The sequence below is a fragment of the Euprymna scolopes genome, chromosome 35 (genome assembly GCF_053919585.1).
Source record: "Euprymna scolopes isolate OS-2025 chromosome 35, ASM5391958v1, whole genome shotgun sequence".
Lineage (NCBI taxonomy): Eukaryota > Metazoa > Mollusca > Cephalopoda > Sepiida > Sepiolidae > Euprymna > Euprymna scolopes.
The window spans coordinates 14,523,982-14,537,191 of NC_136516.1; the positions used below are offsets into that span (position 1 = coordinate 14,523,982).

The 13,210-nt window shown below is 33.4% G+C and overlaps 1 protein-coding gene across 1 annotated transcript in view; it reads right to left on the reverse strand.

Annotated features, from left to right (window-relative positions):
* LOC145259588 (collagen alpha-6(VI) chain-like) overlaps positions 1 to 13,210 on the reverse strand; it is a 95,599-nt gene that overhangs the window by 3,084 nt on the left and 79,305 nt on the right. Inside the window, exons 8-10 of the mRNA XM_080117242.1 lie at positions 7,511 to 7,538; positions 3,730 to 4,299; positions 1,251 to 1,415 (exon numbers count right to left, since the gene is read on the reverse strand). Coding sequence (XP_079973368.1) covers positions 1,251 to 1,415; positions 3,730 to 4,299; positions 7,511 to 7,538 — 763 coding nt within the window. The remainder of the gene's footprint in view (positions 1 to 1,250; positions 1,416 to 3,729; positions 4,300 to 7,510; positions 7,539 to 13,210) is intronic.

The following is a 13,210-nucleotide window of genomic DNA, read 5'->3' on the forward strand; positions in this document are numbered from 1 at the left end:
AACTTATCATTATACTGTCCCCAATATATCGTAGTGATTCCAAAATTTAAAGATAATGGCTTGGGCGCAACCAACTAGAATCGAAGCCAAAGTATATTGCGTTCCAGTTGTGATCATTAAGTTTGAAAAGTTTTTCTAGAAATGACGTCATGTCGTTAAAATCTGAGAAAATGACAAACAAATTCAGATTTTAATAAAATAATAAAGTCATATATATTTTTCAAGTTTTGAAATCACTACTAATATATATATATATATATATATATATATATATATATATATATATATATAGTGTTATAATGGAATAATTCCAGGAGGAAATCCGGGTATGAGAGCTCAATGTGGTAAACAGAGCAATAACATAAAAATATAACACGGAAATTACATAATTGTCGATGCAATAATTTATTTCAACCTTATGGTATTTTCAAGCATCTAAACTAGACAATTACATTTTTGATACTGAAATAAAGAAAGAAAAAGAATCGGGCCCCGGTTTTTGACGGTCGGGGTCCGATTCGTTTTCTTTATTTATTTCAGTATCAAAAATGTAATTGTCTAGTTTAGATGCTTGAAAATACCATAAGGTTGAAATAAATTATTGCATCGACAATTATGTAATTTCCGTGTTATATTTTTATGTTATTGCTCTGTTTACCACATTGAGCTCTCATACCCGGATTTCCTCCTGGAATTATTCCATTATAACACTATATATATATATATATATATATATATATATATATATATATATATATATATATATATATATGCTACTATATTGAGTATATGCTGATCCCATCCACAAAGAAATAGATAAGAATATGGCATATAAATGATTTGAACACGGGATTCCATTTCTAATTCTTAAGAATTATTATCCAAAGCTGATAATGTAATAGAGATCGAAATAGGTAAGAAGTGAAGTTACCGCAGTCCACGAAAGACATGAATCTTACGGGTAGCATCTATATAGGTGCCGTAAGTGTCATTAAATCATTCAGAATTAATGACGCAACTAACCAGCCGGAATTGAATTGATATCTTAATATATTTAATACCATGCATCTTTCGTCGTCATTAAGTCATCTTTATGTTGATTCAAGCCACAAAGAAGTAGAGTAAATGATGTTACACACGTGGATATCCAGATGAAGCAACTAAGACTAATTTAGGCCCAACAAATATTAACTTACATTAAATTAAATTATAATATATATAATACGTAAAAATACAACAAAAACACTTACGTGGTTTCTCTTCGGTTGTTTGTGATTCCGTCGTCGGGGTTTCTGTGGTTGTTGTAGTTGTAGTAGTAGTGGTACTGGGTTCTGTAGTAGTTGTAATCTCAGTTGTGGTGGTAGGAGCTTCGGTTGTGGTAGTAGTGGTAGTAGGCATTGTTGTAGTGACTTCCTCTGAAAAATAAATGCATTAAAACAAATCAAATAATGGGTTTTAAGTATTGAAACATTTGAATAATACTTTATTTATGTAATGCTAGTCGTGTACTCTGGTGTTAACCGAGTCAATGGATTAAAAAAGGAAACAAAAAATTATACGGCAATTAAACGACGCAAAAATGTATATAAATACAACTAATATGATTATATGATTAATAATTATATATTTATTTAATTTATTTACTCTATTATTTAATTATGTTAGTATTTCTTATCTTATTTATTTTGTTTAATTAAGTATTAAATTACAAAGTAATTATTTATATGTCTGCATTTGTGAACAAATTCTTGTTTAATGTTTAATAATTTGATTTCATTTTTTACGTGTATGATTTTATATTTTTTTCTGTTAATATAATTTAGTCTTTACTATATGAATAATATAATAGTACATATTTAGAGACAAATACGTGCTAATTTTAAAATTTCTTAATTTATATTATTAATATCATTTTGGGCGCTATGCATTGTTTTTCCGAGTTTCTAACTATGTTCATTAAACTGTTAGCTATTATTCCATAACGTCTCTGCAATCATTTCGAGAAGGACTAACTCACTCTCTCTCTCTCTCTCTCGCTCGCTCTCTCTCTCTCTCTCTCTCTCTCTCTCAAGCTAAATTACATAGTGTGTTCGTAACACTATGTTATTATGATAGATCTAGCATAATTGGAATTAACCTTTATATATGCGGTTATCTGATTATTCTTACGGAAGAATTTGAAGTGTTATCTCAAAGATTGAATATTATGTAGAAGAAATTCTCCATCTCACAGTTAACCATTGCTTCAGTTTTCGGTCAGGGAAAGCTAAATGCTCTTGGAACTTTGATGCCGAGGAAGCATTGTTGTGTGGTCTATCATCCATGTACAGTCCAATGCCTCTGGCATCGATAAATCTAACCATGTATTCGACACATATTAATCTATCCGCCATAAAACCGTAATAAAAAATATTGCTTGAATAGATTGGTAAGCCAATAGAAAAATAATCTATTAAATAAACCTCAAATGCGTGTGCGTTCGTATATCTCTTAAAAACGTTCGTCGGGTACATCGTTACGTTAGAAAGAGCGATCTCTCGGTCAAATAATATCGAAAAATTAGGAAAAAATCCTCGATTATTTTGTGTAGAAATGTCGTTTTGTTTGAAGGGGGGGTCATAGTTTGTTAATTACGCATGTGCGAACGCGAGTTTCTAGTTTTCGGTTTTAAATAGATTTGCAATTCGAGGATACCTTTGGCGTCTTGGTTCGGTTTATAACTAGCTCATTTCCAGTTTTATCTTTCGCGAATTCGCGTCCGGCACGCGTCATTTTTTAAATAACAAGATAAGTATTTTTTTTCTATTCGATCGTAACACGATAAATATAAAAAACGTTTATTTTTAATTCTTTTAAACTGCTCAACAATCGCGTTCTTTTTTATTTTCGTGTTTTAATTCGTTTGTTCACTGTGCGCAATATTTTCGGATTTTTAACCGTATCTTTTGTTTTTCAAATTAATGTGCACTTACTTCCCCACCATTTCTTTTTATTATTCAACGACAGAAAAAAACTCAATATGTCTGTCTCTATTTATTGCTTACACTTTTTGTTTTCGGTTTCCATTCTGGCTGATGGGACCCAAGTCATTTTTTTTTTAATAAATGAAAATGTCATATTTAAGCGGATTTTACGACTGGACAACGCAACACTTCTCTACCGCTGCCACAATTTTTTATGACCGGGTAACGCCGGACGCCCCTCCCTGCTAGTTACAAATAAAATAGAATTTGTCTAATTATCCACTTTTATCACATGTTTTAATATAGGAGAGTTGTGAGACAAATTCAGTACGATAAACTGACTTATCTCCCTTGATTTAAATTGACTCCGCTATTTTTCAACAAAATGTAATTGTGTTTGATTTTTTGTTAAAATACATTTAGCACATTTTCTACTGGATTATTTTTCGTAATTTTAGGAAATTATACTAATTTCAACATGACATGTATGTGTGTAATAATTAGGGCTATGACAACAGCATATTCTTTTCCTTGTTTTGATTCTCAGGTATATATCCATTGATAGCTTATATGTTTTTATGTAGAGTGATGTGGTTCTCGGTTGATTAACTGTGTCTGACTGTGTCGGATATATACTCGAGAGTGAAAACGATGAAAAGAATATGCTGTTGTCATAGCCCTTGTAATAATGTATTCAGCTGAAATGAGTTCGTTTAAAGATCACATTAAAAGATCAGGTTATAAGTTATTCTAAAAAGTGACTTACCTTCGCATGGCTTGATGTGAAATTTCTCTGCGATTTCTTTCAAAGCAGAATAACTGGACACCGTGTAGACACCGTTCTCTGGGTCGCTCGCAATTGCCTTCAATTCGCTGATGTCATATTTCTGCGAGTTGCCGACACCAATTGCATAAACATGGATGCCGAGTGCGTGTAATTTCTTCGCTTCTTCTTTCGTGGCCGCAGGGTCGGATGACTTGCCGTCAGTGATCACTACAGCAATGACCGGAGACTTTCTCTCTTGCACAGTTGTTTCAACTTGCCGTTTGAGTAATTTGAGCGCAGCGGCCGTGTTGGTTGAGCCGAGTCTGTGACTGATTCTCAGAATGGCGTTCCTCAATTGCGCAGGATCGGTGTAACGGTTCGGGGAGAATTCTAAATGGGCACGGTTGCTGAATGTAATGGCACCAACACGGATTCTTGATCTGCCATTTCCAACTTTGAAACTATCCACAAGATCAGCGAGAAATTCCAGCTGCTTTTCGTAGTCCACAATCCAGATGCTACTTGAAGAATCCAACACAAATATAATGTCGGCCGCCTTTTCGATGCATCCTAAAAATGTAAGAAAAAATATGATTAATAACAATTTTTAAAACTTTTGATTAGTTTAATTCGAGCTAAATATCTTTAGAATTACTGAAGAATTGTCTTAACTCTGCGCTAGTCCCATAGAGTGTTTTACTACCCCAATTTTGCTTAGGAGTTCATAATACCTAGTTGGCAACTTATTTTTTTCCTCCCTCTTAGTACTCGCCTGACTCAGCGAGGGTACAGCACACGTGGTATGGCGCAGTTGTATCTCAGTTTTCCTTTGTCCTTCTGGGGTGTCGAGTCACCCCAGCTGACTAACGTAGGTATGATTTTATGATGTATATATTTTTGTATTTTTTCCAGTAAAATTTATAGATATAAGCGCATATTATTTATCATTAGGCTACTCTGTAATATTTAATATGAAATTAATGTTTCGGCATTTTCTTTATCATAAGTTTTGATGGGATTATCATTTTATTTACAATTTATGACAAATCCAGTCTTGTAACTATGAGTTGAGCTAGTGTAATGTCTTAATTTTTCCTTAGTTTTATAATTTATTTCATTGTATTATTTTATATTAATATCAACAAGATACAAGTGATTCAAACTGTTCATCAGGGACTGTAGATAAATCCTGAACAAAGCAGGATAACTATATTTTACAAAATAATGACACTATAAACATTTTATTATAGTACTAGCGAGGGGTACCCGACGTTGCCCGGGTGTTTGGGGGGGGGGGTTAAAAATAGTAAGTATGAGGATCGAACCCAAACCCTTGAGGCAAAGTTGTAAATTAAAGTGTGAAAAAAAAAGTGCGATGGTGAACATTGCCCCACCGCGAGATGCTAACGGAAACACGTTTGAATTTATTTAATTAGTTGGATTTAGCAGGTGCCCGTTTTAAAACCCATATGCGGCAAGCGACAAATATTGAATATTTATCTTCCCGAAATCGACCGAATTAAATAGACAGGCGAGCTTCGTTGTTAACTGTGAGATATTACGATTTGTATGTCATATAAAAAGTTTTAAAAAGTTGTGAAGCGAGCGACCGCTTCTCTGAAAGAAGCCTTTTGTAGACACACAGAAAAAGCGAACACGCATACATACATGATGATTGCAACGTCTTGTCAGACGAGTGCCACTCCCTCAGACATTTAAAATCCATGAGCCCAAATATCTGAGGGAGTATCTATACAAATATGATGTTACAGAGTCTTAGCTTTGTACGACAGCTAAGTCTCTCTCTCGGTTCAAAATGTTGAGATCCAGCAACAAGCAAGAGCAAGATAGCCAGCAACAAATTAAACTGCAGACCAGCTTAATGCGGGTACTGATCTCCCGCTTTATTGTTTTTTTAAATCAGAGATTTGCTTCTCCTAGAAAGGTTGCCTTCACCGCGGCTTACGGGATCCCTCTCTACCCCAATACACATATACACACACACAAATATACACGGTGCTAGTTGGCCGTTGACCCAGAAAAAGGGTTCATTCGCCCATTGACACACATACATACATACATACATACATACATACATACATACATACATACATTTTCGCTTTTATATTTATAGATTAGGTTGTATAAACACCTCATGGGACTAACCATGTTTGGAACACCCAGGTGACTAATACAGGGTTAAAGAAATATGATGAAAGAAAATGGGGGTTAACCTCAGATTTATTTGGATTATCTATACTTGGCTTCTATATTTAAAATGTTTTGACTGATGTAACCTTCGACATTCTTCAGAAAGGTATTTAACTCAAATTTATTATACAAAAGAAACTTTGTCTATGTGTCTGTGAGTTCGTTTCTTATGAACTCCAAAACGGCTAACCCGATTTTTTTTTATTTAACACAATTGTACCTTATGTATCTGGGAATGGTTTTAGATAGGTTTTGTACCGGAATGCCTCTGATAATTATCGAAATTGATAATCGAAAAAATAATTAATGATGGAACAGTCCGATTTTGACCAAAGTTACCACTTTTACATAGTCTAACATCACAAGTGCCTTTGAGATATCGCCACACAAACAAATGTATCCGGCGTATAAAATCAACAGTAGGTTCTTTTGTATGACAGAAGCGCGGTAGAAATGAATGTTTCTATTTAGAACACAACTGAAGCATGATACTTGATTTTTTTTTTAAACTTTGATTCTAGCCATTATATATAAAAAGAATTTTATAAAATCAACAGTATTTTCTCTACAGTGCAATGTATTAAGGACTAAGTCGGTGCGGGGAGGAATCTGAAGCTTCCTCCCGGTGCACCGCGATGGATCCCCAAATAGAGATAGGAATCAATCGATTTGATTGAAAAATAGGCGATTTCATCGATTTCGAATACAATAAAATATGGGAGTGTGAAACATTCGTTGATCCTTATTAAATCCAAGGCAACGTCTGGTTTTCCTGCTAGTGCTAAATAAGACAAGAGGAAACTTTTCTACTATTCGAATCATTAAAGGTGTTGTAGAATGCTATTAACAGTATAATAACGTACTTTAAAACATTCTTAGTTCGGTCCACACCATCTATAAAATAATACCTTTTTTTACTAAACATATGAAATATCTTTCAGCAAGGGGAATAACTATATATTTTTAATTGAAGAATATAAAACGAATGGTTTCCCTTACAATTAAAATTGGATTTGTTTGATGGTTTCAGTTGTATGTGAGGACAATTATTATGTATTGCATTTTATCACATTTAAAAATGTTTAGGGATTGTTTTCAATTGAAATATTTTTAATTGAAATGTTTTCAATGAATTCTTTTTTTACTATTAAATTTTGTCAGTTACAATTTTTTTCGATTAAAATGTTTTTAATTAAAGCGTTCTTAATTAAAATGCTTTTAGTTAAAATGTTTTCAATTAAAAAATTTTCAATTAAAATCTTTTCGATTTTAATGTTTTATATTAACATTTTCAAGTAAAAATTCATTTAATACGCTTTAATTACAACGTTTTAAGTTAAAATGTTTTCAATTAAAATTTTCAATTAAATATTTTTAGTTACATTTTTTAAATTAAAAATAAGATCGTTAATGTTTAAGTGCGTGTTATTATTTCGAAGTGAAATTTTGAAACATTTAATCCGTAATCAGAGAGAATGCAATTCACGTATAAATAAATGTTTTTAATAATCACCATTTTTTTAAACCTTATATCAAAAGGTCTTTTATAAAATAAGGCAAAGGTACTTACTTTTTGGTGGTCTTGTTTCAACTGCGATCTGAAAAGAATTAATTAAAATAAATTATTAAATAATTTAGGAGTTAAATATTTATAATTTAATTTTGATTTATGAGGCATTTCTGTGAAGCAAATTGTATTGAATAAAAAAAAATGAAATTAAATATAATGGGATTTTTTTTTTCTTAAAAAAACATTGATACAAAAAGATTTTAGTTAATAAACCTGTGTTGAATGAAGCATATGTGATGTTCGTAAATTGGGTGATTTAAAATGAAAATGGATTTACTAAATAAAATGCACGGCTATGTTTTAGAATGAACAAAATTGAAAAGAAAATGTCGTCTGCAAGGTTGCTAAAATGGCGGCGAACTTGGGTAAAAATGAGCAACGATCATGAACGTAAATGCACATAGAATAAATACTGTGAATAAATAAGGAGATTCTTTCTAGCTATATCTAAATATGAATGCATATGTAAGTAAAATTGATGAATATTAATAATGATAAGAAGAACGCACGAACACAAAAGGATATAAAACTGCAAAGATTCCATAAATTAAGTCCCACCATCAAAACTGAGATAAGCACAACACATACAGAACATGGAATTTCCAAATCGGTCACCCATTTTAGTACTGACCAGGCTCAACGGTGCTTAACTTTGGTCATCTGATGGGAACCGATGTGTCAGCATGATTATATCCTAGTAAGTACAGATAATTAATAATAATAATAATAGTAGTAGTAGTAGTAGTAGTAGTAGTAGTAGTAGTAGTGTCGGCATAAACTGGCACCACACCAGATCGAGAAGGGATAAGGAGAATAGACAGTCCGGGGAAAGAAAGCATTAACCAAACCTTCACTGGAGGAGTGCAATGAGGATTGGGGCCTTGGAGAGGCTTATTGCAGCCCAAATTCCAGTGAAAACCAACAGTCGCTACCAGTGAGAAATCAATGGCAAACGGCTGTTGCGGTAATGCAAATTCATTTGTTAAGTTTGTCGGAAGAGGTGGAGCGTACTGGAAATCTGCGGAAGACTAGTTGTCACTCAGACTCCATGGAACACCACCGGTTATTATCAGTGCGTAGTCACTGATGATGGCCTGCGTGAGAATCCCTATAATAATAATAATAATAATAATAATAATAATAATAATAATAATAATAATACATAGAATATCAAGAGTTTGTGTCATAAAATAAAACTTACCCCGAATAGACAGATTACAGCTACTGTGATGAAGATTGATCGAGACATCTTTTTGCTTGTTTTTTTGTTGATAAATTACAATAAATTATTATGAAATAAAAGTTTCTGGTCCTTCCGGCGGTTCTAGTATAACGAACACGATTCGAATCAGTTCGACACTGAATGAAGCCGAACAAAACGGCCCTTCTTATATAGAAACCAGAAATTGTTCGCACTTCACGTGGCCGTAAATCTGGGAGTGGGGATTCCCGAGTGTCTATTTCCGATTCATGACATAACGGATGCTTCAGCGTGGTAACCCTTGCAGAGAAGGGAACACTGTGAATGGCGAAAAGCCTGGGAAGTTATTTTTAACCAAACATTGGGGAGTGCTGGATTAAAACTTGTAAACATAAGCATAATCTTTCATCACCGACCCGAACCTTCCACCTCTCCTCATCATCTGCTACGAATTTTAAGAGCGAAGAATTCCCCTTCTCTTAAATGATGGCGAGATAGCGTGTCAGAAGCATTCTGAATGGCTGAACGACACAGACTTGCAAGATTGACGTCATTAGCATGCTGCTTACATGGCGTCGGCAGGGGTGAGCGTTATTATTGTGGGCGATTTGTCTAATTTTAGATTTGGTACGCGAGTATTATGGTGGAATACCCGATCACAGGACCATTCCATAATACCATTTGTAGCTTTAATTTAAGTATACTACATACCTCTTTTTATTTGCCCCTCCACAAGGGATGAGTCAGACACAAGGGGAGCTTCTTTTTTTCATCATTTTGCCTTTTCACTTTTTATTATTCCTATTTACTTGCCACCCCACGAGGGCAGAGTTGGATACAAGCTCGGTTTTTAAAGTGGGGAATATCCAGCTCCCCAGAAAGGGGTACACTGGATAGGAACAAAAATAAAATTTATCTCACTCATGAAAGATTTCTCCGGTCCTGGATATGACCTAAAACTATATCCGATGGTGAGGCCCCCACCTTGCGAGCCTTGGGGAGTGTGGAGCCACCCTTTAATTGTCATTGCTCCCAGGTCCACTCTGACCCGGAATGGTAGGGTCCCAACTATGAGTTAAATAGAATCCGACTTAAATATATATATATATATATATATATATATATATATATATATATATATATATATATATATATATATATATATATATATATACTCCATTAAAAATCGTTCCTCAAAATAACTAGGTTCGACATTAAATAACCTGAAAAAGGTTGATATGCCGTAAAACAAAAACAACCAACCAAAGATTTCTCCCCCACTGACTGAGGACAGAAAACGTGAAGTGTAGCATCAGAACAGATACTACACTGTGATCTTGGCCCCCTTTTATTATCATCCGTTCAAAACAGAGCAGTTTCTTTTTTTTAATTATTTTTTCTAAATTATCCATTTTAAATTTAACTAGCAAGCCGCTCGGCGTAGCCCGGTCGTAAAATACGCATAACTATGATATTTAATTTATGCAGATTTCGAAATTATTATTATTAGAGCCAATCATCTACTGATTATTATATTGTGCCCAATATCGTAAAAGAAAAAATAAATAAACGCAAAGAAACTGAGATATGTGCATGTGAATGTTATGCTTTTTCGAAACAGTTCACTTCTTGAAGTAAAAAAAAAAAAATTTACTCGAGCTTCGAGCTGTGATCGAAACCGAAACCTAAAGACAATGCCACGGTCTTTAAAAAGTGTGTTCAAACCAACTTATTTTTAACATAAGGAAGCTGGGTTTGAAATTGATCCTATTATTGTTTTCTCGTGTATTCTTCTTTTGACATTGAAACGTATCTTGTGAGTGCGTGTTAGTGTATATATATATATGTATATATGTATATGTATATATATATATATATATATATATATATATATATATACATACACACTAACACGCACTCACAAAATACGTTTCAAAAAAAGTAAGACCTCCTATTTTTTATTCTGCCTGGATGGATAAGAGATGATTGCAAATTGCACTGTACGTTCATGACTATGGCTGGGACAACAGCATATTCTTTTCATTGTTTTGACTCTCGAATGTGTATCCGTTTATATCTTATATGTTTTTATGCACAGTGATGTGGTTCTCGGTTCATTAATTGTGCCCAACTGTGTCGGATATACAGGTTGCCCCCCCCCCCAAGAAAAAAGCTAAATAGAGGTCATCTAGAACATATGCTGTAGAACAGAGAAAAAAAGGGCCAAAGACCCTTGTGTTTTGATGTGATGTTTTGAATATAATAAACTAGTTATGACCAAAGTTTCATTTCATTCGGACAAAACACTAAAAAATATGGCCTAATTAGAGTTGGGGGCCCGTTTTTTTAGGGTCACCCTGTATACTCGAGTCTAAACAATGAAAAGAATATTCTGTTGTCGTAGCCCTATTCATGACTTTTCGTCGTTTCGTCCTTCCGTTGCAGATATTGATGGTGTGAGACTCTAAGAAAGTAACCCATGTAATGGACACCACGTGTCAGAAGCATAGCTGTGCCATTGAATTCCTGGCAAAAGTGCATTAAGAATGGTGGTGACTATGTCGAAAAATAAATTCTGAAGACACAAAGACACACATACCTGCATCTACTGTTTTATTTATATGGATTTATAAATAATTCAGAAGAATACCCGTCCCAGGACAAATATAAAATTTATTCCTCGAACAGTTTTTCGCCACTTTTATCTTTACTTATGAAGATCAAACTCAAAATATAAGACAGCACTCAATAAGTCGCAGGCCTTACTCGTAAAACAGCAAATTTTAGGTAAAAATCGATTTTATACATTAACATACTAAGTAAAATAATGAATTATAATTAGGTAAGATTATATAAAGATAATAGTTAAATTGATATCAGCTATAATATAATGATTTCTTATTAGTATTATAAGGATTCTTCGGACGTCATTTTCACAATGTTTCGGTTTTAGGTGTCTCTGTTAGAACTCGGGAATCTGGAGGGAATTTCGAACGGAACCCTTTATTTACTTCACGGGATTAGCATGCTCTTGTTCCGTCAGCCATGACCGAATAGAAGTCTCAAGTAATTCGCAATTGTATTTTTCGGTCACCCACACTGAGAATTGAACCTTCAAGACAATATCACTTTTATAATTGTTTTTTTTTTTTGTTCCCCCACCCCAAGTACTCTGACTACTACGCCACGGGTCCGGCGATTATCTAATGTCTTTTTTAATGTAATAAAAGGTTGTATTAGAGACCTAGGACTGGACAGCTAAAAGAAAACTGGACATGGAAAGAAACCATCAGGCAAGACCGTAAACAGTGGAAAATTTCAGCTAAAAATCATTGATATCTACTTAATTGTCATGTCAGAAGTACTTAAATATATCGCATTATTTAAAAAAAAAAAAGACAAAAAAAATGAGTTTTCGATCTTTATCGTAAAAACCCGTCCCCATATCTATTTGAAAAGACGTGACATAATAACAAGGGAAATAATTAAATTTACTTTTTTTAAATTGGCAATAGTTATACGCTATTGCCTTCCTTTAGAACTCTCCAGTATTTTTTTTTGTTTTTAGTCAAACATTATATTTTCGCTAATTTTCGTCAAAAAATATTTTCTTCAATAATTTTTTCTACCTGATCGTTTTTCGTAATTTTTGGATATATTCATTACTGTAACATGACAATTAAATAGAGACCATTTGGTTTGCCTTGAAATTCACTATAAAAATTTTCGAATTTCGCTATTATATATGTAGTTGTTTGGTCTTTTTATGTCTGCGGTTATTGAAAGGATCATCATTGTAGGCTGAGGCAATTCTCATTTTTGTTTCAATCCAGAGTGTCCCTTTTTGGGGGAAGCTGGATGTTCCCTATATTAAAAACCGACCTTTATCAAACGGCAAATAGACGCAGTTAATCCTCACAATAGTGATCACTGTATAAGGACAGTCAAGCAATGTGGAACCTCTTGTTGAAGGAAACATAAATGATAAAACTAGATAGTAAGCGAGTGGGTGATTTCCGTTCATCATAAATGACATCTTTGCTTGAAACTATTGAGTGGTTTTAGTTCTACATAATCCCTACCAGGAAATCGTTGGTGTCAAGTTTCTTTTTTTTTTTTTTTTTTTTTGTTCATTGACAAGTAAATTTTTGAGAAGGTTGCTGCATAGTGTAGTTTATGACCGAAAAAAAAAGAGGATTGTGGTTGTAATATCTCTGCTTCGAGTTTCCAGGGGAAATTAATTCCGATGTAAATTCTTTTGGTTTTATTGTCCATTTCCGGTAAATAATGTAGCTTTATAAACGACATTGTTTTTTATGCGCTCTCCATGAGAAATCATTTTTAACCCTTTTAAAGACTTAAAGGAGTTTTTATTATTATTATTATTATTATTATTATTGATGTGCAATATGATGTCCGAGAAATTGAGTTCCTTACAGTTTGCAGTTAATTCTAAAGAATTTAAATTCTCACATAAATTTTTTTTCCTGTGTATTACA